This window comes from Protopterus annectens, chromosome 7.part0, assembly GCF_019279795.1.
Source record: "Protopterus annectens isolate FY-2018-M chromosome 7.part0, PAN1.0, whole genome shotgun sequence".
NCBI lineage: Eukaryota > Metazoa > Chordata > Ceratodontiformes > Protopteridae > Protopterus > Protopterus annectens.
The window spans coordinates 1,619,765,699-1,619,791,550 of record NC_056739.1 but is presented as its reverse complement, the minus strand read 5'-3'; the positions used below and the strand labels follow the sequence as shown (position 1 = coordinate 1,619,791,550).

Here is a 25,852-nt window from a genome sequence, read left to right as displayed (position 1 = left end):
GGAAATTATTTGGGAGTTATTAGGGAGAATAGAAATTTCTTCAGAACATACAGCTACGGTATGGGATAAAACAAAAGTGGGGTTTAAAAATAGGGTTGAAATAAAAGAAAATGAGATATGGTTAAGACGTAACAAGATTTATTGAGAGGGACTGACAAAGGTTAAAATATTGCAGAAGAGAAGGAATCTCACAGAACAAGAGAGAAGCAACTGCAGACTGTTAAAGAGAAAATAAAGGGATACCTGGATCAGTCCTGGGACCTCTCTTGTTCGGTATATATTTCTCGGAGGTACAGGCCAACACGGAAGGACTGTGGCTGACCAAGTTCGCAGATGACTGCAAACTGGGTGCCATAATCGACTCTCCAGCCGACACAAGCATCCTCCAAAAGGGCCTTATAGAAACAGACAACTGGTGCCAGTGCCATGGCCTCAAGCTAAATGCCAAAAAGTGTATAGTCATCCCCTTTGGCAAAAACAAAGTGCCCACAAATTACCACATAGGTGGAAATCCATTAAGTACAGAAGAAGTAATTAGGGACCTGGGGACCCAAGTTGATAGCAAGCTCTCATTTGACAACCATGTGGCCAAAGTGGTTAGAAAAACATTTTATATAGCCCACCTAATCATGAAGGGATTCACATCTAGATCAGGGAGGTCATCGCCTCTTTACTCATCCCTCATCAGGCCCATAATTGAGTACAATGCCCCTTTTGGGATGTAGCTTACCAGACACCTGCAGCAACTGGAAAGACCCCAAAAGCACCTCACCAAGAGGATCAAAGGGCTCAAACAGATGCCATATGCTGCCCGGTTAAAGAAACTCCAGCTCTACTCAGTGGCATACCGCCTGTTCAGAGGCGATCTGTGCCTGACGATAAAGCCATGTCCAACCTGGAATTAATGGACATGCTGCACCTCAGAAAATCAAATCCCATCGAGCTACGCCGAGCTCGAGACTTGAACCTCAGCACTGAAATAAATAGGACATGCTGGAGGGACAGATTCATAACCCAGAGGCTCCCTTCACTCTGGAATAAAATCCCAGTCCAGGTTAGGCAGAGTCCCTCATTGACTCTCTTCAAGAGGAATCTTGATGAGTGGATGGGAGATCGTAGGTTTACCCCGGGTATCACTTCTGTGTCACTGTTAGATAGAGGCACAGTATACTAACCTCGAAAAAGGGCATAGCAAAATAAATTTAAAATGGGTGGCGAAAGCCAAACACATTCTGGCTAGGCTTATAAATGCCCTAGGGCAGATAGCCTAATATGAACCTATGAACCTATGAACCTATAATATGCACAAGCTTAGAAAAATGCTATTAAACAACTTCTTTTTAACAAGAAACGTCTTTATTAAATTTTCATTTAAGAAACAGACAATCATAAAGAGAAAGGCTTCTTTGTTTGTCCGGGGTCAAAAAGGCCATCTGGGAAGCTGTATCCAGTCTCACACCCAGAAAACACATGTCCTGAGAGGGTACTAGACTGGACTTTGTTTCGTTCACAGAATACCCTAGGCATCTTAACACTACCATCACATACTGTAGATAATGAAGAAGTTCGTCCTTGTGTTGTGCAATAATCAGGCAATCGTCCAAATAAGGATAAATCTGTAGTCCTCTTAACCTGAAAAAGGCTATCACTGGAGCCAGAACCTTTGTGAACACTCTGGGCGCAGTAGATAAGCCAAAGGGCAATGCAGAGAACTGATAATGTAAATTTCCAGCCCGAAAACGCAGGTACCTCCTGCAACTGGACCTGATAGGAACATGAAGATAAGCCTCTTTGAGATCCAGAGTTACCATCCAGTGATCTTTTCCCAACAGAGGTAAAAGCTGTTGTAACGTCAGCATTTTGAACTTTGGAATGTCCAGATAAGTGTTGAGGATAGATAAATCCAAAATTGGTCTCCACGTGCTCCCTTTCTTTGGTACTAGAAACAGGCGAGAATAAAATCCTAGTCCCACTTCTGACAGAGGAACTGGCTGTATAGCTCCTATTTGAAGAAGCAAAGAAATCTGCTTGTGAGCCTCTATCCTTTGCCGAGGAGGAACGCCTGGCATGCCTTTGAAAGGAGGCAATGTATGGAAATAAAACTTGTAGCCTCGGTTTATAATGTCCAATACCCATTTGTCCTGGGTGACTAAAAGCCAGTTTTGCTTGAAGAGTGCTAACTTTCCTCCCAAAGGAGCTGCCAGGCAAGAAGAATCTGGCAGCTGAAAATGCAGGTCATTGGGCCTGTTTACGAAAGGACTGGCCCCTGCCCTCACCTGCAGATTGTGCAGGCGAACTCCAAGTTCTAGGCCTGAATGTACTGTGAGCTCTGCCCCTGCCACGTCTAGATCTACCCCTAGATTGAGAATCAGAAGAAGGGTAGGTCCACCCCTTAGTAGGCCAATTTCTACTAAACTCTGGAGGTTGCACCTGCAAAAAATCTTTAACAGTCTGCATAGACTTAGCCTTGTCTTCCATTTTCTTCAAAACTGACTCCACAAGGGGACCAAACAAAACTTCAAACTGTAAAGGGGCATCCAGAATTCTAGTTTTAACATGCTCGGACAAATTCTGATCCTTAAGCCAGGCGTGCCTGCGAAGAACTGAACCAGTGGCAGCCACCCTAGAAGAGGCCTGCACAGCATCAAAACCACACTGCAAAGAATGCTTACCCACCTGTTCAGAGACATGCACTAAATCCTGCAATTCTTTACACTCTATGCCCTCTGCCAAAGCATCCACTTTAGATTTTAGCTGAGAAAGGAGGAAATTCTGATACTTCAACATATGAAACTGGCAATTTAAAGCCCTCATTGCTAAAGTAGAAGAGGTATACACCTTCTTACCCCATCTATCCAAAGCTCTAGCTTCCTTATCTAGAGAAACCGGATTCTTTACAACAGAGGCTCTAACACCCTTAGGCCCCTGACTAATAGTTTCTGGGTCTGCCCTAGGACTCTTAAACAGATATTTATGAGCCTCAGGCACCCTGTAATATCTGTCCGGTTTAACTGGCGCAGGAGGCAAAGAATCTGGATTAAGGGAAGCCTCCGAGAAAACATCTTGAACAACATCCAAAACAGGAGGTATAGCCAAGGGTCTATGCTGTGGTAAAAACAAGAATTCCTAAGCCTCTTCCTTGAATCAGAGAAATCCTGTCCTTCCCACTTAAAATGCTCCCTCATGGAATGCAGAGTTTCTGAAAATGAAAAATCCTCTGGAGGAGAAGCAGAAGGAGAGGAATCCTCTGCATCAGAATCCGAATAAGGAGGACAATCTAGAATATCTTCAGCAGAAGACTCTGAGTCATCTGAGGCCTGATCCAAACTTTCCAACTCTGGCTTCACCCTGGGCCTCTTATCAGGAGGGGGCATAGAACCTCTAATTAAAGTAATCAAATCTTCTGCCATTTTAAGCATGTGCTTTTTAGGCACAAACCCTGAAGTACCTGGAGGGACACCAGAGGAAGGCAAAACAGACCTGCCCTTAGAAGAAGCCTTAGGAATAGAAGCAGAAGGCCTAACCACCTTAGGCATAGAAGGGAGAACAGTAACTTGAGAGGCCCCTTCAGCCTGACCTGACTCCTGGGAGGCCACATCCTGCAAAATTAAAGTTTCCCCCTGAGACTCAACAGAAACTTCTGCCGGATCCCCTGCTCTACTGTAGCTTCTGCAGGACCGGCGTCAAACGGACGAATCAACCTGTCTAGGTTTCAAGGATTTGTCTTTGCGCTTTGTGGAAGCGGCCGGAGGATCCACGGCATATTATAATTACACCGCTACCAAAGACTAACCTAGCACAATCTAACCTTCTTTTTATAGTGCGCTTATTAAACCTAGCACAAAACCGACACCAGACTACGTCGTGGTCCGGTCCCAAACAAGGAATGCAAAGAGAGTGATAATCCCTATGCGGTATCTGTTTCCCACAAGAAATACAATTATTCACTTTTTCTGACATCCGGAATTAACTGAGGCAAGAAAAAACAAAAATATTCCCCAACGGGGTACTTAGCCCAACTTGGTTTCAGTCTGAAACTCAGAATTCGAAAATTTCAGAACGCCGAACGGCACTCGCAACGCTGCTTCTGCATCGGACCATGCGGCAAAAAAGACTGAGGATATGACGTCGGTCATGCGCTTTTATACCCTGACGCTCTGATGTCAGTTCTGAGTGCCCATGACTGACGTCAGCCTAATACTTTGGTATTCGGGCCGACCGAGGACAGCGGACTACCCATAATAAGTAAGGACTGCAGCAATGTGAGATGAAGAACATCGGACAATCATACATTTATATTAATGAAAACAAACGATACTGACATAATTCCAGCTGCAAGCATTTTACATCACAAACCATATTGACATAATCCCAGTTGCAAACATTATACATCACTTATAATCTACCCACTGGATGTCAAACATTATATAGCGCATTCAAGCCTTGCCTTCTTTTAAACCTCATTCTCCCCTGTATGTATTGTTCCCACAGTTTACATTTATTCCTATGTAATTTGCTCCTACCCTTTTTAAAGATCCCAATTCCAGTTGTTTTATCTCTGTTATTATATTTACTACTTCTAGTACCGTTGGTTTAGACTGTGATTTCCATTTTCTAGCAACTGCTTTTTTGGCAGACACCATAATTAGACTCAGCAAGGCCTTACTAAATCTAGAAAATTCTAATTCTGTATCATAGTTCAAAAAATAATTTCCTTAGTTATACCAATTTGCTCAACCAGTATTTCTGACAGAGTAGTCTGCAAGGAATTTTTAAAGTCTGTCAACTCATACTCCTAAAAATATGTTCCCAATTACATCTTTCTTCCCCATCAAACCTCCAACATTTACAGTCTATCTGTAGAAAAAATTCTTTGGAGTCTGCTTGGGGTATAAAATACCTAGGGAAAACTTCCAAGCAAAGATCCTAAATCTTCTCGTCTTTATTGCATATTTTGGAGCCACACATATATATTCCCACTGTTTCTTCACGAATGGCTTATCCCAGTCCTTCCTCTTAATCATGATTAACCTCTTCTGGTCGATTCCTGTATTTATCATGCAATATTTTACATGCCCTACTAATTATCCATTTTTAACAGCAGCTACTGATATAGATGCTGCTAAAAACTCTATCATTGTTGGTCTTTCACTTAGGATCCCCTTATTACTTTCTCTTTACCTATACTCTGATATAAGCCGTTGACAGAAAATTCAGTCTCTAGCCTGCAATCCACATGAATTCTTGGCATCCTCCCATTCATTTAACTTTCTCTCTCCGATTATTTTCATGCAATAACTTGGTTCCTTTGCCAGTTTTCTCCAGTAAATTCCAGCTGCTATTGCCTATTCTCTGCACCCCTAACTGCAGTCATCCCTATCGACAGACTATCCTTTTTCTCCAGTCCTGTGTTGTCTAAGTTCTTAGAATACATTCTGCTAATTTATGAATATAATATTCTGTCTGGTTATTGTTATTCTCCTGAAAGCTCTGCATCCAAAATCCCAGTCTATCCTTATTCTTGAGCTTCCCCCCTGTTTCAGCATCATCTTTTCCAGTTTGAGTTATAGCTTTCTGCTTGTAGTATGTAAAGGAGCCTTAACTGTGCAACTTTGAAATATGTGGCACAAGCAGAAAACTATCATTCAAAGTGGAAAGGGATGATGATGAAACACGGGGGATACTCATGAAACAAGGTGAGAATGGGATTTTAGATTCAGGACTTTAAAGCGTGTAACAATAACCATCCAGAATATTATATTCATAAAGTAGCAGAAAGTATTCTAAAAACTAAGCCAACATGGGAATGGAGAAAAGAAATTGTGCTGATAGGGATGACTGCAATTAGGGATACAGACAATAGGCAACAGAGGGGCAGAATTTATTGGAAAAAATGGCAAAGGAACCAAGGTATTGGGAGCAAATAACTAGAGAGGGAAAGATTATAGAATGTGAAGACACCAATAATTTATCTGAACTGCAGGTTAGAGACTGCCTTCCCTATCAAGGACTGAAATCAGATTACAGACAAAGAGAAATAAATGGGGGTCCTAAAAGAAAGACCAGCACTGGTAGAGTTTTTAGTAGAATCTAAAACAGAAGTTGTCATTAAAAAAAGTAATAATTAGTAGAGCCAGCCTAGCTTGATAGAATTTTGTAAATAATTCTATGTCCTTGCAAATACTAATATGATCCACAGTCTTGACTGACAAATGTAAGGAAACTGTGTTATGTTCTGAGCTTCAAAAATGTAACCACAGTGCACCCTGCTGGAAGGAAGCTGATAAGTAAAGGATTTTACGACTGTGTGTAATCTCAAGCTAGGAGACAGGATGTTCTAAAACAGAGATAATTACTAGGTTTCACATGTAAAGTGCCTTTTATTGCTGTGGCTTCCTGGCAGGTGCAGATCAAAAAGAAATGTTACATTTTGAGTTTGGTTAGCCTGGGAACTAAATCAGAGAAGTGACAAGAATGATGTAATCTGAAATGACTCAGCAGTAATGTGTATTATCAATTTAAGGGCTATCTCAGAAAGAAAGTATAGCATTTTGTATTTTGTTCTGAAGCTGACAACAGCTTTGCTCTGTAAGTAGGGTCTTAGTGTGGAGGCAAGGTAGGGAACAAAAGGTGATAGAGCCAGTAAGTGGGAATGACAAAATGCCAACAGGAGGTTGTCTTGAGACAACAAGGGTACAAACTACCACGAGAGGTTATATCCTATCGTAGTGAATGGCAACAAGACCACTGCTGAAAGAGAGACAGCCTCTGACATAACCATTGTGAAGCCTGCAATGGTTACTGAAAAGCACTACTTGCCTGGGCAGTCTACTCCAGTCAGAGCTTTAGGAGGGACACCATTCCAAATACCTTTGGCTAGGGTTCACCTTGACTGGGAGGGTGGAATAGGAAGCCAGCAAGTAGGTGTGTTTGAGGATATCTCTGCAGCTGTCCTGATAGGAAATGATTTTGTGAATGCAGTACCATGTGTTAATGCAGTTAAATGCAGTCAGGCTTGGAGACAAGCATGTGGGTCTGGTAGCTGGGGGGAGACCCAGCCAGACCACATACTTGCAGCCAGGACAGGTGAGGTGGTTATTTCAAGGAGGAAGCTACCCTGTAGCAGTGAGACTGAAGGTGAGCCACAGCTGCTTCTGGGTACTGATGTTCCCTTGGACACAGTGACTGCAAGGGCAGAGGTGAGTGTAGTACCCAGGCTGACAGTGAGGCACCACTGTCAGAGGATACCAGACCTCCTGTTTAAGGGGAGCTGGGAAGGATTACAAAGAGAGTTGAGGCAGGCTCAGTTCTCAGACCATACATTACTGAGGCAGGTAGCTAGTGAGGCACCTGATTCTCAAGGGAAGGGGAAATCTGTATATTGGGACAAAGGGTTACTGTATAGAGAGTGGACTCCTGAGGGAGGGCTAGAGGGTGAGGTGGAATACAGCAGTTGGTAGTGCCTAGAGCCTACCGTCTGGCACTTCTAGCCACAGCCCATGATATTCCCTTTGCAGGTCATATGGGCATAAAATTTACAAAGATACGTATTATGCAGAACTTTTATTGTCCTGGCATTTCCAGCGATGTAACAGGGTACTGCAGGACTTGTGAACAGTGCCAAAAGGTAGGCAAGGCAGGAGACAAGGTGAAAGCTCCTTTGATGACTTTGCCTGTGATTGACGAGCTATTTCAGAGGGTAGCTATGGATATTGTGGGGCCGCTGAGTACTCCAAGTTCCACAGGGAAAACGTATATCCTAGTGGTGGTAGTAGATTATGCTACAAGATACCCCGAGGCAGTGGCTTTGTCCTCCACTGAGGCAGAAAAGGTGGAAAATGTTTTGTTAGAGATTTTCAGCAGGACAGGTTTCCCAAAAGAAATATTGACTGAAAGAGGTGCCAATTTCATGTCAGACCTGCTGGTTTGTCTGTGAAGTACTGTGGGGTGAAGCACCTAAAGACCACTCCCTACCATCCCCAGACTAATGGTCTTGTTGAGAGGTTAAACTCTACACTCAAGTCCATACTACGGGTATTTGTAGACCAGTTTAAGAGGGAGTGGGACAAATATTTGCCCCATCTGTTGTTTGCTTACAGAGAGGTTTCCCAGGAATCCACAGGTTTTTCACCGTTTGAATTGTTGTATGAGCATAGGGTGAGGGGGCCTCTAGACTTAATTCGTGATGAGTGGGAGGGTGAGTGTGAATATCACCAGGAGTCTGTTGTGGCATATGTCCTAAACCTCAAAATCAAGGCTCAGGAAATTCATGGGCTTGGCCCAGGAGAACCTGACAGAAGTCCAACAGTAGAAAAAGGTCTGGTATGACAAGAATGCTCAAGCTAGAGACTATGCTGTAGGGTAGCAGGTAATGGTTCTCATTCCTGTCAGACACAACAAGCTGCAAGCAGCTTGGGAGGGACCTTACAAGGTGGTAAGGAAGGTCAGTGACGTTAACTACATGGTGGAATGACTCCCTATTACTCTGTCACAGACACAAGTTGTTGAATGCATCTTTGTCAAACTGAAAAGTGCGAAAAGGCAAAATAGCGAAGCAGCTTTTCAGCGAATTCTTTCCCTGGGAAAGAATTCATGGCCGCTTTCACTACTTTGACTTTTTGGCACTGTAGTGCGATCTCGGAGTTGGTATATTTAAGTAGGGGTTGTGTGGGGGGGCAAAGCCTGCCACGTCGGGGTGTGGGAGGCACAGCTCTCCACATTAAATAATGTTTTACGGTTTTTTTTTTTGCTAAGTTTTTCTTTTGTTTTGGAACAGCAATTTTTTTCCCTTGGGAAAAAATCACTCTTCTGAAGTTTCGGGGTCGATTATGTGTCGTTCGCTCTTCTGAGTATGCAATATCATAATATAGATCCAGTGGAACTGGTAGGCTGCAGCCACGACCACTAATTGCACTGTGTTAACATGATGAAACCTTACCATAATAGGGAGGGCCCTTGTGCTGAGTATTTGCAGTGGATTGCAGGTAGAGTCTGAGGGAGATTTGGTGACTGATGTCCTCAGTGAGCCTCGGACTGACACCTCAGTGGAAGGGGTAGCAATGTCCCAGCAGCTATCTCCTACCCAGGTTTGAGAAATCCAAGCAGTGTTGCAGGAATTTGGGGGCAGGGTGCACTCACATAATGCAGCACCAAGTGGATACAGGACCCCATAGGCCTATTAGGCCTGACAGAGTCAAACAGACTCTGAGGAAGGAGATACAGGAAATGTTGGATCTAGGGGTAATTCAGGAGTCCAACAGTCCCTGGCCCTCCCCAGTGGCACTGGTGCCAAAGAAGGATGACAGCACCAGGTTTTGTGTGGACTACAAGAAATTAAATAGTCACACAGAGTCAGGTGCTTACCCCATGCCTAGGACAGATGAAGCCCTAGAGCAGCTGGATGGGGCTAAGCATCATACCACATTGATCTTACCAAGGGTTATCGATAGGTGCCCTTGACTCCCTGTGCTAAAGAGAGGTCAGCCTTTGTGGCTCCTTTTGACTTGTATGAGTTCACAAAGATGCACTTTGGGATGAAAAATGCCCCAGCAACTTTCCAGAAGCTGGTAGATCATATCCTAGCAGGAGCAGGAGATTTTGCCCTTGCTTACTTAGATGATATTGCCATCTACAGCCATTCCTGGCAAGAGCACCTTCAGCATGTCAGGGAGGTGCTGGGCAGACTACAGAGGGCAGGGTTGACCATTAAGCGCAGCAAACGTCAGGTGGGTAAGGCAGAGGTCTCCTACCTGGGACATAGAATGGGGAGTGATAAGATCAGGCCAGAACCTGTCAAAGTGGAAGCCATTCAGGCACCTGTTACCAAAATGTAACTGAGGTCATTCTTATGGACAAGCAGGGGTACTACAGAAAGTTCATCCCCAGTTATAGTACCACAGCTGCTCCCCTCACAGACCTGACAAGGAAAAACAGGCCAGATAAGGTGATGTGGACCCCAGCATGTGAGCAGGCATTCCAGAAGCTTAAAGAAGCTTTGGAAAGACCCCTTGTGTTAGCAAGTTCAGATGACAGCAAAGAATTTGATGTGCAGGTGGATGCTTTGAACCATGGGGTGGGGGCTGTACTTAGCCAGAGTTCTTCAGAGGGAGAAGAGCACCCAGTGGTTTATCTCAGTTGTAGGCTCCAACCCAGGGAGGAATACTATGCAGCTGTAGAAAAGGAATGTCTAGCAATAGTGTGGCACTGCGGAAACTTCAGCCTTATCTGTATGGAAGGAAATTCACTGTAGTTAAAAACCACAATCCCCTAACATGGTTACATTGAGCCAGCCAGCAAAATGCCAAGTTGCTAAGATGGAGCCTAGGGTTGCAAGCATATATGTCAGTGCAGCACCGCAGTGGGGTTATCAATGCCAATGCAGACGGGGTCTCAAGACAGGGAATGGAGTAAGGTATACCCAGACAGACTCAACCCTCTCAATCAATGTTTTTCAAAGGACACTTGAAAAAGTAGCTTGAGTTCTCAGAGGAGAAGAATTGTGAAGGCTGCTAGCCTAGCTAGATAGACTTTTGGAAATAAGTCTATCCTTGTAAATATTAATATGATCCACAGGCTTGTTAGACAAATGTACGGAAACTGTGTTATTTTCTGAGCTTCAAAAATGTTACCACAATGCACCCTGCTGGAAGAAAGCCAATAAGTAAAGGATTTTACAACTGTGTGTGATCTCAAGCTAGGAAACAGGATATCTGCAGCTAGAAATTCTTTCTATTGTCCTAAGACAGAGATAATTACTAGGTTTCACACGTAAAGTGCATTTTATTGCTGTAGGTTCCTGGCAAGTGCAGATCAAAAAGAAATGTTAAATTTTGAGTTCTGTTAGCCTGTGAACTAAATCAGAGAAGTGACAAGAATGATGTAATCTGAAATGACTCAGCAGTAATGTGTATTATCAATTTAAGGGCTATCTCAGAAAGAAAGTATAGCATTTTGTATTTTGTTCTGAAGCTGACAACAGCTTTGCTCTGTAAGTAGGGTCTTGGTGCTTAGTATTTCTCTTAGAGATAGACAGAAATAGCAAGATTAGTCTAGCTGTTTTCTATATTTATGTGAGACTATCCTACAATGTTGTTTTAAAGTATTTCCTATGATTACTGAACTCTCTATTGTCACTGTGTTGAATTAATAAGTATTGCCTTGTGTTTTTATTATTTATTATTAAATATTTTAAACCTTTTAACTGTGGCTGTTTTGTGTAGAGATAATTTAAGCTCTTAGCCTACTTGCATGTATTTGGTGATACTGTATAAGCCACTCCAATAGCCTTGCTGTTCATCACTTATTAAATGGATAACAACAACATTGCTCAGTAGAATTGGTGGCAGTGATCACTACCGTACAGTCTGGGCAGAAAAGGGCATAGTTAGAGAATCTGTGCCAGCCTTCCCAAGGAGTGTCTGTGTGTTTGTATATAACTAAAATCTCAAAATGTGTATCTGTCAGCTACCTGGGCAGGGACATGAAACACTGGTTGGACAGAGAGGGTACTGGAGGTTTTGGCTTGACTACTAGGCTGAGATCTGAACCCTATAGTTGCACCAGTGGGGAGTCTTATTGGGGTTCTGGAGAGAAAGGGAGAAACCAGCCTCAGACTGACTAACACCTCTGTGTGCTCTTAAGTAAAATTGTACTTTACTGTGTGTACTTGTTATCCTCCCAGTGTGGACACCCCTCACAGGTAGTTAATGGTGAGGATTGAGGCTCCTTGATTACTGGGCCAGTGCACGGGGATCACAGAGCATATAAAATATTGCATGATAACTATAACAATCAATCAGAGGAGATTAGAAAGGCTTGGGAAGAAGAGAGTTTGGATAAGCAATTCACAAAGAAACAATGGGGGGATATATGTATGTCTTTCAAATATGCAACAAAATCTAGAAGATTTAGGATTTTTGCTTGGAAATCTTTACACAGATATTTTGATACCCAAGTAGACTCCAGAGAATTTTTCCTTAGGAAAATAAATTCTGTTTTTATACAAAATTCAACCTGGTGCATGTTAGCTGTTTTAATTTTAGCATGACTGTAACCTACAACAATACGTTTGAAACAGAGACAAGAAGATGTTCAGCCAGCTTATCTCCACCCACAGGCAAATGCACTGATTATATTATATTACATTATGTTATTTTATATTACAGTCCAGCCTAAATGGTTCTGACAGTAGCAGAAAATGGAGTTTTGGACCAGCCCACCTACCTGGCAAACAACTAAGTAAATGCATACGTAAATAAAAAAAAAAAAACTTTATTAATATTGTCTGCTGAGCATCAGCATTTGTCTACCACAGCAAAAATCCAGAGATGTGCAACAATGTTGTCAGCCAATAATTAATAGAGAGTACTGCATTTCCATAAAATGGCAATGGATCATGATGGACTATGAAAAATTCTTCTACTAAAAATTTCAGGTACCACTTACAGAAGGAAAAGAAAATATATGATGCTTTATCTGAAGAGCACTTTCAGTGCATTTTACTGTTGCAGTCTTTTCTGAAATTCTTCTTCTAGCCCTGTGCCCACTGAACATCAAACTCTGTGACTAATCCCAGTTTTCCCCATCACAGCCTATGTTAAGAGATTTGACAGCAGTTGTTGACTACTCTGTGCTGTCAAAGTGTCACAGGAATCATGAATGTTGATTAGAGTTTGAAAGTGTTTTTCAGAAGGATATCTCTTATGGGACACCCAAACCAAGGTTCTCCTCAAGCTAAGAAAAGCTGCAGTGCTGGAGTTCCTCACAGACCAACAGGTATATACTGTTAAAATGAAAGTACTAGAAAGATGTGCAGTTCTCCAGGTAGAAATAATAATAATAATAATAATAATAATAATAATAATAATAATAATAATAATGTAACCTCAGAGCAAACTCCTATTGTAACTGCTGTATAAGTGCATCTACAAGCCAAGAAGTAAGTCAGTAAAAGGAACATTTTACGGAGCTTCAGCATAAAACTAATACCTTAAAATCCAAAACAGTTGATCAGTTAAGATGAAACAAACTAGAGAGTATTGGCTTGCTTGGGTGAAAGGAAGTGTTTATAGAAAAAGAACTGGTATTCTGGGAGGTGCTTCACCAGTTATCATCTGAAAGGCTGTTAAGATCATCCTCAAGAGCCATATGTCAGACATATTTGCTTACCACTTAGCTATTCTATTAAGGATATCATTTTGTTGAAAAACAGGCAGTCTGATGTGAATAGCAGGGGCAATATTGAGACTTTGTTACAACAGCTCTTTTAATGATAAATAAAGGCTTTCTTTTTGTCTTTTATAAAATGAAAGATGGTACCTAAAAGGTGGTGCCAGCTTCAGCAGTTGCCATTACCTCTAATCGAACATGGGTCACCTGGTTCATAGGTTCATAGGTTTATACTAGGCTATCTGCCCTAAGGCATTTATAAGCCTAGCCCAAATTTAGCTTTACGCTCACCCTTATATGAAAAAATACTGTGCCATTTAGTTGTTGTGCCCTCTGTCCAGCAGTGACCCAGAGATGATTCCCATAAACCTCCCATCTCCCATCCACAGGTCTAGATTTCTCTTGAACAGAGTCAGCGAGGTGCTCTGCCTCACATGTGGTAGGGTTTTATGCCTCTATGGCAACTGAGTTGGTTTTGTATCTTCTTCACATTTTGTTTAAAGAGAACAAAGTTTGGTAAATCTAAAATATATTTAGGCATTACCATTCAACAAGTAATCAATATAACCTCAGCCATTAAAATACAAATATTAAAATTTACAAAATATAAGCAAAATATTATTTACTACATAAGAGTAAGTAAGCAAAACAATGACAGAGTATTTCAAATTAAATAAAGATCTCAAACTGAAACCTATACCAAAATTCATTTTCTAAATTAAATTTTCTGCATTGCAAATTGCTTTATGGAACAGGTTTGCATGGAGAATACTGCTGAAATTTCCATCAAGTAGAATTACTAAATACAGGAACAGTAATAGTGATTACGATTAGTGAGATGCATGTAATGTTGCTTGCGATCAAAGTGAGTAAGCAGTGGCTATAGGATTCAACCAAGACAAGCACAAAACTAAATTATTTAAAACAAAAAGTGTTTGGCACACTCCCTGACCTTTCATCTACTCGATGAAGTTGCTGTGCATAACGGGAACAGAGGTCTCTCACCGTGGTACCCGGGCTAAGTCCACAGTATAACACAAACACATCCCTTAGGCTAGCACGCTTGTGACCTGAGAATGAAACAAAATATGAACAAAGTTTCAAATGTCAAACTCACATTCTGATCAGTATGAGACTTTTAATTGGTCACGCAATGAGAATACAGCACAGTTCAATACACTCTAAACTAGTTAATGGCATGAGCATGATAAATTAGAACTTAACTCATTATAACCTTAGGACGACTCCAGATGTTTCTGTAGTTACATCCTACTGACATCTCTAGGCATCTAATGTAGTATGTTCATATTTGCATTAATATTTTCAAAACCATGCAACATACAAGGTACTGAAAGATTTCATCTACACTGATACATGACCTCTGCCTAGTGCTGCTTAAGAGATATTAATGCTGTTATATACTAGTTGTTTTGTCATATTTTTCTCAACAACCAAGTAACACAGACAAATGTTTAGCCTCATATGAAAACGCACAGATGGACAAACTAAATGCTGCTGACAGCATGTGTGTAGCATGAGTGGTTGAAGAGATGCTGTAAACTGTTTAAAAATATTACAAAATTAATATTTACTGTGTTTATTAGGACTTAGAAAATCCAGTTTAAGATCTATAATTTCATGAACACAGCCACTGTAAAGATGTTTTTGTGCTGGAGAGTTTACAATTTACATTTCATTAGTAACCCTTAAGTCTATAGAGATGTAGACTTTTGTTTGAAATGTAAGGACATAACTTGATTTGTCAAAAAGCTTGGAATGCAGTCATTAAAACAGACTACAAACTTTTAGAGCTACACTGAAGTGAACGAGTTAAAATTAAACAGCAATTCATGTTTTTTTTACATTTAGACCCTAATCCACACAAGTTTACTGAGAATTTTGTCATTGTATAAGAGCCTGCAGACACTACATCTGACCTCAATACTACAGGAGCTCTGCCACAAAGCCCTACTCCTACACGTTTACTGAGAATTCTGTCATTGTATAATGTAAGCACATTTACCATGAATAATCTTACTCTGTATTAACAATCAGTTAAATACATGCCTGCTCTGTTATTGAAATTCTCTCTGAAATAGTCTGTACACTCTAAGGACCTCTTAAGTTGGCCACTGTCCCCTTTTTCTTAGCCAGTATACTATACTGCATATGCCAGTTATTTAGCCTCAGGAAATGACAGAAAAACTATTTTAGTTTGGCATCTCTTTGTTAATTGTTTTGTACTGGCTATAAACTGATTGCTCTCAGTTTATTCTTTAAATTCGAGGAGAAGATACCAGGGCAACCTCTCTTCTTTTATAGAAAATACTTTTCTCCTTACTTATCCTCTACCAGCTTTCAGAATCCACCATTACTGAATCTCCTAGTGCCTTGCAACTTCTTGCTTTCTTATTCATTGCTACTTCCCCACTACCTGACATCTATAAAATACAGACTCCTGTACTTATGCTACTCTTCAGCTTACCCTCTATTCTTCTTCTCCTACTGTACATCTTGCATCCTACCATGACTCAATAACATCTTTCAACATCTCTCCAACTTTGTCCCAACTACCTATCCATACTTCCACTTTACATTTACATTAACCTATTCAATATTGTCCCTCATCTTTTTTCCAAATATAGACTGATTAAGTGCACTTCAATTCAAACCCAAACAAAATTAAGTGTAAGAATCTTTTCCAAAAAAGAAATATGCATAATTCCCCAATATACCAAAGTGGGAGGAAATATACACCTTAATCTTGGCCCCACGTATCACAAAGATAATTCTCTCCCATACACTTTTCTAAACCAACAACAGCCAGTCCCCAACCCTGGTGATCTAATTTTTGCTGCAATAAATGTTAGAACCACAAGAAATAAAACTTAAGAACTACATGCTGGGATTAAGCAACATGAGCCTGATGTTCTCGCTGTAACTGAAACTCGGCTTAAACATAGCATAAACGACTCCGAAGTTATACCTCCTGGCTATATCATCTGTAATGACTATATAAAGAGGAAAGGTGGTGGCATTGCTTTAATATTTCCCAACACCCATCACATTTCCCCTTATCAATGCCAAAATTTAGTTCAACAGAGCTCCTTAGTGCTTTCCTCAAAACAAACAATTATAAACTAATATGTATTACTGTCCTTTACATGCCTCTTGGTGACAATATAGCTACAGTGGAAGATAGTCTACATTGGATATCCATAACAGTTGCACAAGAAAAAAATGCTGCTAGCTGATACGAATGTCAGTTGGTTTGACAAACTCTAATTTCCCTACATCTAGCATAAACTTGTAAGGTTTCACACAACTAATTAATAGCCCCACACATTATGGCAAGACATCAAATTCCCTGTTAGACTGGATCCTAGTATCAGATCCTAGCAAATACTTTATCACAGGTACAACGTCAGGTTCTCTCAGTGATCATCGTCCAATCCATACGACGAGACATCTCAAACACCCACTTAAACAGCATATTTATAGAACAACAAATAACCATTCCATGTTTAAACTAGACAAGCTCATTATGACACTATCATCATTTAACTGGAACTTCCTAAAATCCTCCCCCTAGATGATGCTGTAAATTAATTCAATTTAACTTTTCTAAATATCCTTGCACCTCCTAGAAGGGAGAGACTAAAAACACACATAATACAATTTGGCTATTCAAAAAGAGTAGAATGCTAATGCAGGATAGAGAAAAAGCATGGAAAAATTGGCAAAAATATAAAACTGAGTATCTTGAAAACTTCAGAATGCTTCATAATCATCCTAAAACGCAAGTAAATGAAGACAGAAACTATACTATAACAACTTTCAGAATAATACCAAACAACTATAAAAAATTTTGAACATCCATTAAAAAAATTAAATCCTGGACAAAAATTCAACCCAGACCCCTATCCCAATAACTCATTGGTCAAAACTGCAATACAGTTCAACTCTTATTTTATAGCATCTCTATTCAAGGATTCCTCAACATCTAATCCACACTTTGTCCAACAGCCACATATCACCACATCCTCTTTCGCCTTCAAACCTGTGCCCACATCCTATATAATACTACCGTTAAACAAACTTAAACCATGCTCTTCTTCAACTGATGACCTTCCAAGCGAGTACCTAAAAACAGCAGCCAATAGCACTATTTATCCTGTCTCAATCCTTATAAATAGGTCAGTTCAGGAATCCCATGTTTCCTCTTTCTGAAAAAAGTCACACATTATCCCTGTGCACAAAGGAGGAAATTCCAAAGACATTAATAACTTTAGATCTATATCAATATTATCTCCCCTTGCCAAAATACTTGAAAAATGTGTTTAAAAACAATTAGACTACCTCCTGCAGGAAGAACTCATATCCCCTGCACAACATGGCTTCTGTCCTTCCCAAAGTACTAGTACTGCCCTTCTAACCTATATTGATAATGTCAATAAAGATAGAGATAACAGCAAACTAGTCTCTTCCTTATTTCTAGACTAGTCTAATGCATTCAATACAGTTTGTCACAACAAACTTGTACTTCAAATGTCCTCACTAGGTCTCTCTCAGCCCACCCTTCTGTGGTTCAAAAGCTACTTGTCAAATAGGTGTCAGTCAGTAAAATAGCACTCCATGCTCTCTCCTTACCTCCCAGTCACCACTAGTGTACCTCAAGGCTGTATCCTTGGTCCCCTCCTCTTTAACATTTTCACCAACACCCTCTATATATCCACACAACAGGCTACCCTAATGCAATACAAAGATGCTTACACCGTCATCTGCACACCTAACAACATGGTACACCTCCAAAAAATAACTCAGGAAGCTTTAACAGCCACTGAAACTTGGCTTTGTAACTCACAACTCATGCTCAACCCAAAAAATCAAGGTGCTATTTTTTTCTCCATAGCCCTCTCTCATGAAAAAAAGAAACAAAATTTAAAATCCTTTCTTTTGATAACACAACCACTGAAGTCACTTCTCATAGGAAATTATTAGGGGTGATAGTAGATGATAATCTTACATTCGACCTGCATATACAAAATTTTATAAGAAACACTCAACAAAAACTAGGGAGGCTTTACAGAGCTAAAAACCTTCTCATCAATGCAACTAAAATTACACTTGCCACTATTTATCTCCTTCCCACACTTCTTTACCGCGTTCTCATCCTCACTAACCTCCAGGCTTCACAAAAATCAGAACTTGAATAATGATATAACAAAGTTGCTAAATTTGCATCAAATACCCCCTTTCAGAACCCACCACTGTATACCACTAGAAAGCCTAAATTGGTTGGAACTTACTCATCAATTAACATATACACAGCTTCTTACCACCTATAAAATTATCCCGCATCCGTCTGCCTGTCCAGCACTAAAAAATATTCTACATGATTATGTTCCCAGTTGGTCATTGTGATCCAGTCATCAAAAATTCCTGTCTGTTTATAAACCTATCAAATCTGCCAGGCATTGTCTGTACTCTTACAAGGTTGCTATTGCCTGGAACTCCCTTACCTGTATCATCAGGTTGATACCCTCCCTCCCATCTTTCAAAACCATTCTGAAAGACTTCCTATCTAAACTCTGTCTCTCTTCTTGTTCAAAACCAGGATAAATTATATCCCTAAATGTGAACAAGTACCCTTTCATTCCTTATAACTCCTTACTCTCCCTTTTTCCCTTATTTCTATCAAATTCTCTTCTCTGACTTTCTCTCTAAATATATCATAAACCTGTTTTTCCCTCACTTCAAATTGCAATTTCTGTTTGTATTAGACTAACTTACCTTTAATTTCTCTACAAACTGTCTAAAATTTCTCTAAATATCAAATGATCATCATATAACTTGTATTGATTCTTAACCAATGTTTTTACAATATGTCTAATTTGTTATGATTATTTTTAAACTGCAGATGTTTTTGTTCTATTTTTGAAGCTTGTAAAATTATTGTTCTTAAAATGTTTTATAATAATTTGGAGCTTTTCTCCCTAGGCCTCCACTGAAAATGGGCTTCTATCCAATAAATATTTTATACTTTGATTGAAGACGCTAATATTTACAAAAAACAGTCTGGTGACAAGGACTTACACATAAGGGCACCTGATCTCCTGTTACAATAGATATTAGGGCTTCTGAGTAAGGTAGGTTCTTCAGCAGTTCAAGTCCGAAATAACTCAAAATGTGAAGCATCACCAAACTTCTGTCTAAATGCATGACCTGTCTGACTAGACATAACATACTACTGAGAGGTAATATGAATCCAGCTTCAAAGGAGGGCTGAATACATTTGTACTTATACATGCGTAAATGAAAGCATTACTGAAGTAGGGTCAGAAATAGAAAGTGTAAAATGAAGGCAGGAGGTTAAGAATAAAATGCTTGAAAGCCACAAGGGAAGAAACTGTCCATTTTACATTCTAATATACAACACAGTCCGAAAACAATTATTTCTACATAAAGATTCTTCTGTGAATTAGAATTGTTTAATGATTCTCTTATTCACATCTGGAATATTCAAAAGTATTTTCCTTCCACAAGCATATCTAAATGGACAATACTGACAAGGCGTAAGTGGTCAGAAGACTCAATGGCCTTAGAATATATGTGAATCTATGAATTCAGAATCGTCATGCAGGCTGTCAAACCCAGTTCTGTTGGACATGCTACACTTAAAAAATTCCAAATCCCTCAGAGCCACACGCTCCAGGGATCGAAACCTTGTCATCACAATGAACAAAACATGCTGGAGGGATAAGTTCCTGACCCAGAGACTCCCCAGACTCTGGAACAGACTGTCCATGCATGTCAAGCAGAGCACCCCTTTGGCCCTCTTCAAAAGGAACCTTAACGATTGGATGGGAGATAGGAAATTCACCCCAGGTATCACGTCAGTCGCCCTGCTAGACAGGGGTCCAGGAAAGTAAATATTGTGGGAAGAAATTGCCAGGGAATTGTTAGGGCTAGGCTTGTATAGGCCCTAGGGCCGATAGCCTAGTACCAACCTATGAACAGACTTCACCTGAACTGTTACATCACTGAATGAAAGTACCTGCTGGTAACTGAGATGCTGAAATTTAAAGGTCTTAATACACGCTGGCTCAGGAGTACAGCAGAAAGCCATCATTCTGCAATGCTGAAGGCACTCATTGAGGGAAAGAAAAAAAAAACAACACAACAAGGGCACAGTGAACAACACAGACTAAGCATCTAACTGGGAAGAGATTTTTCACTGAAGATGTAGGGGATTTCAGTAACCAGTAACAAGCAATGTATAGTAAAGGCTGGGTGTGGTGCTTGAGTATTGAGGATGCCCATTGTTAGTCAATAACCACCATGTGGAGACACTGTTTGCCAATAATAATGCCGTCAATTTGTGGTTGACAGTAGGAGGAAGAGTAAGACTCAAAAGACAAAGTTAATGGCGTGGGACATTTGGGAGGTAGATTGCACCAAACTGAGGTAGACGCTCAAAGATGACTAAATGAACTGAAGGCAAACCAGGGGGATAAACACACTATGGGAAGCAGCAGGGCATCTTGTAGCATCCCCCAACTAAGTGAATGGGACAACTCAATGAAAGCCAGTCCTTTCCTCAATTTTGTTGCAATGATTGTGATATTACATTTAAGTAAGAAGGATATGGGTGAGGGTGCTGGCTTCTGTCACTTTCACTGTGGATTCTTTTTATAAGTTTAGTTTTTGACGAGTCTGAAAAATGATGACTTATCCCAAATCTCTGTATATATTGATAAGAAAGAAAGTGCTCAAGGCAAAGGACGTAGTACAGAGAAAAGGCATAAATGGAAAAAAGACAGAGGTCAATGTGGATCTACAGGAATGTGATGCTACCAATAAAATCAAGAGAGAAGGGATACAAGATGTATAAGTGCGGAGCAGAAGAGGTGGAGGAGGTGCAGTTCAGAGAAACAAACAAAATTGAAATGTAGGAGTAAGGGCAGCAAATGCTGAATTTGTAAGGGTGTTGCAGGGGGAAAGAAAGCCAAATAATGGATTAGTTATTACTGTTTTCAGTTGATTTAGAAGAGGATCTTCCCTGGGTTCATCTCTATAAGTTACAATTGTGAACCCTTTCTATGGGAAATGCAAACTGTTAAAAAAGCATGTGCTCAATGCTAATGCATTTGTGAATTCTAAGGATCTGCCTAGCATGTGAGCCTTCTGGTTCACACCCAACCAATGAGAGAGCACACATCTTATAAATCATAATGCAAACAATGGAACTTTTCCAACTTGAAGGGAACTCCATCTCCTGAGGATTAATGGAGGTGTAGTCCTACCACAAGGGCACACAGGAAGGCTATTAAAGGGACTCACCAAAGAAGATCACAGATCAAATGTTATGGTAAGATCATAATTACTAAATCCAACATTAGTGAGCCTCTGCTGGATCAGTGATCGTGGTGAATCTCAAGCAGTAAACCCACCAGGGTGGAAGTCACCAAAGCCAGACCATGGAGAAAGTTCATTCTTGAACAACTGACATACCAAAGGAAGTATGAAACCTACAGTGGTTAATCAGACAATAGAGATTGTTTAAAAAACAACAAAAGAACCCAACAGATACCCTGATGCAGCTTTAAGTTAAGGCTGTTCATATACCTGCTATCTGCCATTTAAACGCTGTACTCAGAAGTGTGGAGTACTACTTCCACAAAAATAGTTGTTTTTGCTATTAGTTCCAAGCCTTAACTTACTCAGCTACTTTTGGTGCCCTACTTAAGTTCTGATGGTAATTGCTTCCTTAACTCAGTTGCTTTACTCCCCCTAACTGATCTGTGTACTCTTCGACTATTTTCTCTCAGAGCAAGTAAGTTGCCATTAAGGGCTGCTAAGCTATTTTATCACAGTTTGCTGTATTATACAAACTCAGGGGGGTGCCCTGCTCCTCTCACCACCCTACCCCTATTGTCCACACAACTCCCATATCCTTCCTACAATCTGCATCACCAATCAAAACTGAATACATCACTATTACTCCTATATCACTCAATTGGCCTTTCGCCAATAAGATTCTTTCTCTGATCTTCAGAAAGCTCATTCAGCAGGCCTAGCCTCTGTTCAAGAATTAAACACCCACCCCAACTCAGACGTATCCTCACAGAATATCTTAACTTCTTGACCCTATTAACCAAGCAGAATAACAATATTATATATTACAATATCTTAGTAACACACCATATTATACTACATAGTTACTAAACCACTGCACCTCTCCTTACTTTACCTAACATTCTGGATAACTTAGAATTAATCCATCAATGACCACTCTTCCTCATAATTTAACTTAGTGAGATCAGAGGTCTCAGTTTACCTAAACACCTCTTTTTTTTCTCAAGGCAAACGTTGCCATCACTCTCCTTACAGATATACTGTAAACATTTATTTCCTCTTGCATCTATACATTTCTCTCTCACTAACTTAATTCTTTTATTCCTTTGCACATTTATGGCTTACAGAGGTACTCTGCTACCCTGCTATAGTACAAATTTTATTTAAACAGAACTTGTATTAGATAAGCTGTCTCCTCCTTTTCTCCCAGTTCGTCCTTCTCCAGGTCCCTCATATGTCCTATTTCATCCTTTATACAAGGATTACAGCAGTTTAGGCATTAGAAAGATTGTGAGAGTTAACCTTTGTGCAAAGCCTAGGTAGCATATATACTCTTCATCTTCTACTATTGCCACATAGTCTTTCATTTTAGACTTTCATTGCCTACCCTAACAGCTCTTCCGTCTGCACTTCTACCCTAGGGGCAGACAGACTGTACAATGTATCTTTCCACATATTCTAAGTGGCAAACAAGCTGCTCTCCATCTCTTATTAGGTCTTTCATTGCTTATACTGCTGCTCTGACAATCTTATCAGCAGTTAGACTCTACAGTTTAACAAATGCAGACAGCCTAGGTGGCAGACAGGCTGACATCCTCCATCTCTTGTCATGGGTTGCACTTTTTCACTCTCCATTATTTCAGCCTCTACACTACTACTACTACTACTACTATTCCAACAGTCCAGGCAGCAGACAGACCGTGCTACTTAACCTACACACACAGACTGGGAGGTAGGTGGGCTGTGCTACTTAACCTATACACATAGCCTAGGTAGCAGACAGACTCTGCTATTTAATCTACCCACACAGCCACGGTGGCCGGCAGGCTGTACTCCTTCTCACATCTGACCATTTTAACTCTTAACCTATGTGGCAGGCTGCACATATAGTTCTTTTTAACTCATTACCTAGGTTGCAGATATAGGCTGCACTTTCAGTTAATTTCCTGACACAGTCTTTGTAGCTGATAAAGTACACTATCTTCTGTCTGGAGTTTCTGACTTTTCAATAAGAGGGATATACTGCATTTACAGCACTGGCAAAATTTAGGCTGGGGTGTTTCTTCTACTCAACCTTCATCTCTTCTTATTAGAATGGAAAATACATTGTTACACTACTTATTGTCATAGACTCCAACCAGCCCCTTCTCTCCATTTTATCACATAGCTCACTCTCCAGTACTCTGCTATATTATCTATTACACCTCTGACATTTCTCAATCCATTCTCCATCTCTGTCTTTACAATTTATAACTCCAACAATCTTACAGACTCATAATGCCAATTTTTAATCTCTCACACTTTCCTTTTGTATGTCACTTTAGCCTTCAGTCTATTCCTTACAGATATTTTGCCTCTTTCTCATCCATGTGAAGAACCCTTCAACCATACTCAGGCCAACTACTGGCAAATAAGAATACACAGTCTCCTGACTGAAACCAGCAATAAACTCACTTATGCTACTAGAAAATTTTTTTACTGCATTCCACACTCATATAGAGGTCACCAATCTCCATTTCAAAAAATATGGTTCAAAACTCCATCTCCAACTCAAACTGTTTCAGGAGACATTCACTCAAACCCAGAACTGCCTCAACTACAGAACCCAATCACCTATATTACCAGAAATAAAGACCTTAAAATTCTTCTTCTTCTTTCGGCTTTTCCCGGTTAGGGGTCGCAACAGCGGATCATTTGTTCGCTCATGATTGGCAGTGGAGTTTTACAGTGTCGAGTTGCCAGCCCGGCGCCCAACCTTCCACAGAAAGCACACACATGCACACACACACACCTAAGGCCAAATTAGAGTGTCCAATCCACCTACTGCATGTCTTTGGGATGTGGGAGGAAACCAGAGCACCTGGAGGAAACCCACGCGACCACAGGAAGGACATGCAGACTCCGCACAGAAGGCACCCCAGCCGGGAATCAAACTGGAGAACCTCTTACTGTGAGGCAGTAACTCTAACTGCTGCATAAATACCTTAAGATTACTTGTCTTAATGCATACAGTCATAATAAGTGGGCCTGTCTTGAAGCACAGCTGGCAACAGAAAACCACCCGCATTCTTGCTATATTAAAAACCTGCCTAAAGGATACAGCCTCTCTGTTATACAGGACATCTACTCTGTGTGTGAGTGTGTACATATAACACACACATATATATATTATATATATGTATATATATATGTGTGTGTGTGTATATATATATATATATATATATATATATACACACATATATATATATATATATATATATATATATATATATATATATACACACACACACACACACACACATACACACACACACACACACACACACACACACATACACACACACATTGAGAAATAGTTGGGTACTCTCTCACATCCCATTAGGTGAGCATACTCACATGTGGACTGCCAGTTTACACCCCCCTTCCTCTGTGTCTATTTTACATAAACCTCTTTAACATTCATTCCCTAAAGGCATACGCAACAACACTATTATTCTTTGGGATTCCAGTATCAATGCTACTGGGAAAGACTCTCTGCCCCTGAACAATGTTGCAGCAGTTTAGCCTGGTCCAAATAATACAGGCTCCTATTCTAGCCAGTACAAGAACTGGCTCTAGCTCCACGCTTGACCTAATAATAACCACCATATAAAATAGAAATCCTCACACTGAAATACCCCCAATGCTCTGAGTGACCACTCACCCATTAAATCTATTTGGTCATTCAGAATATATAAAAACTCCTCAAATAACTGAAGGAAGATCTTTCCCTAACAATAAGATACCAAATCACAACATCTTACTCAGTGCTATAGAAAGGGCTCTGTTATATGCCATGTCTGAACCCAAATCTGCTTTAGAATTTTTCAACACAAATCTGACCAGAATTCAGCACACACTGTACCCCTTACAGATAGGAGGCTTAGATCAAAATGTTTCCCAAGGCTTTCAGTGGATATTAAAAACAAAATTAAAGCCAGAAACTCAGAGTGGAATAACTGTAAAGGGAACCCATCAATACAGAGCTATAACAAACTTTTAGAAGTTGAAGGAAAGAAATAAAAATTGCAACAAATACTGCAAAAGCCAAGTATCTTAGACAGAAACTGGAACTAAACCAGTTTGTTTACTATTCGTTTTGAAAAAAATATAAAATGCTTAACAGGGACATTTAACTCTTCAGCTACTAAAAATGAACTAACAGCACTGAATCACTCCACCTTTGCTAATGATTATGCTTACTTTTTGCAGTTTGCCATAATGAAAGCCTTTCCAATAATTTACTCTCCCACTGCAGTCCCACCAGCATTCAAGCATGCAGTTATAA

The 25,852-nt window shown here is 40.2% G+C and overlaps 1 protein-coding gene across 3 annotated transcripts in view; it reads right to left on the bottom strand.

Moving 5' to 3' along the window:
* The window catches only part of NPRL2 (NPR2 like, GATOR1 complex subunit), a 1,906,629-nt gene that overhangs the window by 161,852 nt on the left and 1,718,925 nt on the right, over window positions 1-25,852 (bottom strand). For all 3 annotated transcript variants that reach the window (XM_044078165.1, XM_044078164.1, XM_044078163.1), the window contains exon 9: window positions 14,120-14,237. In XM_044078165.1, the coding sequence (XP_043934100.1) occupies window positions 14,120-14,237 (118 nt within the window). The remainder of the gene's footprint in view (window positions 1-14,119; window positions 14,238-25,852) is intronic.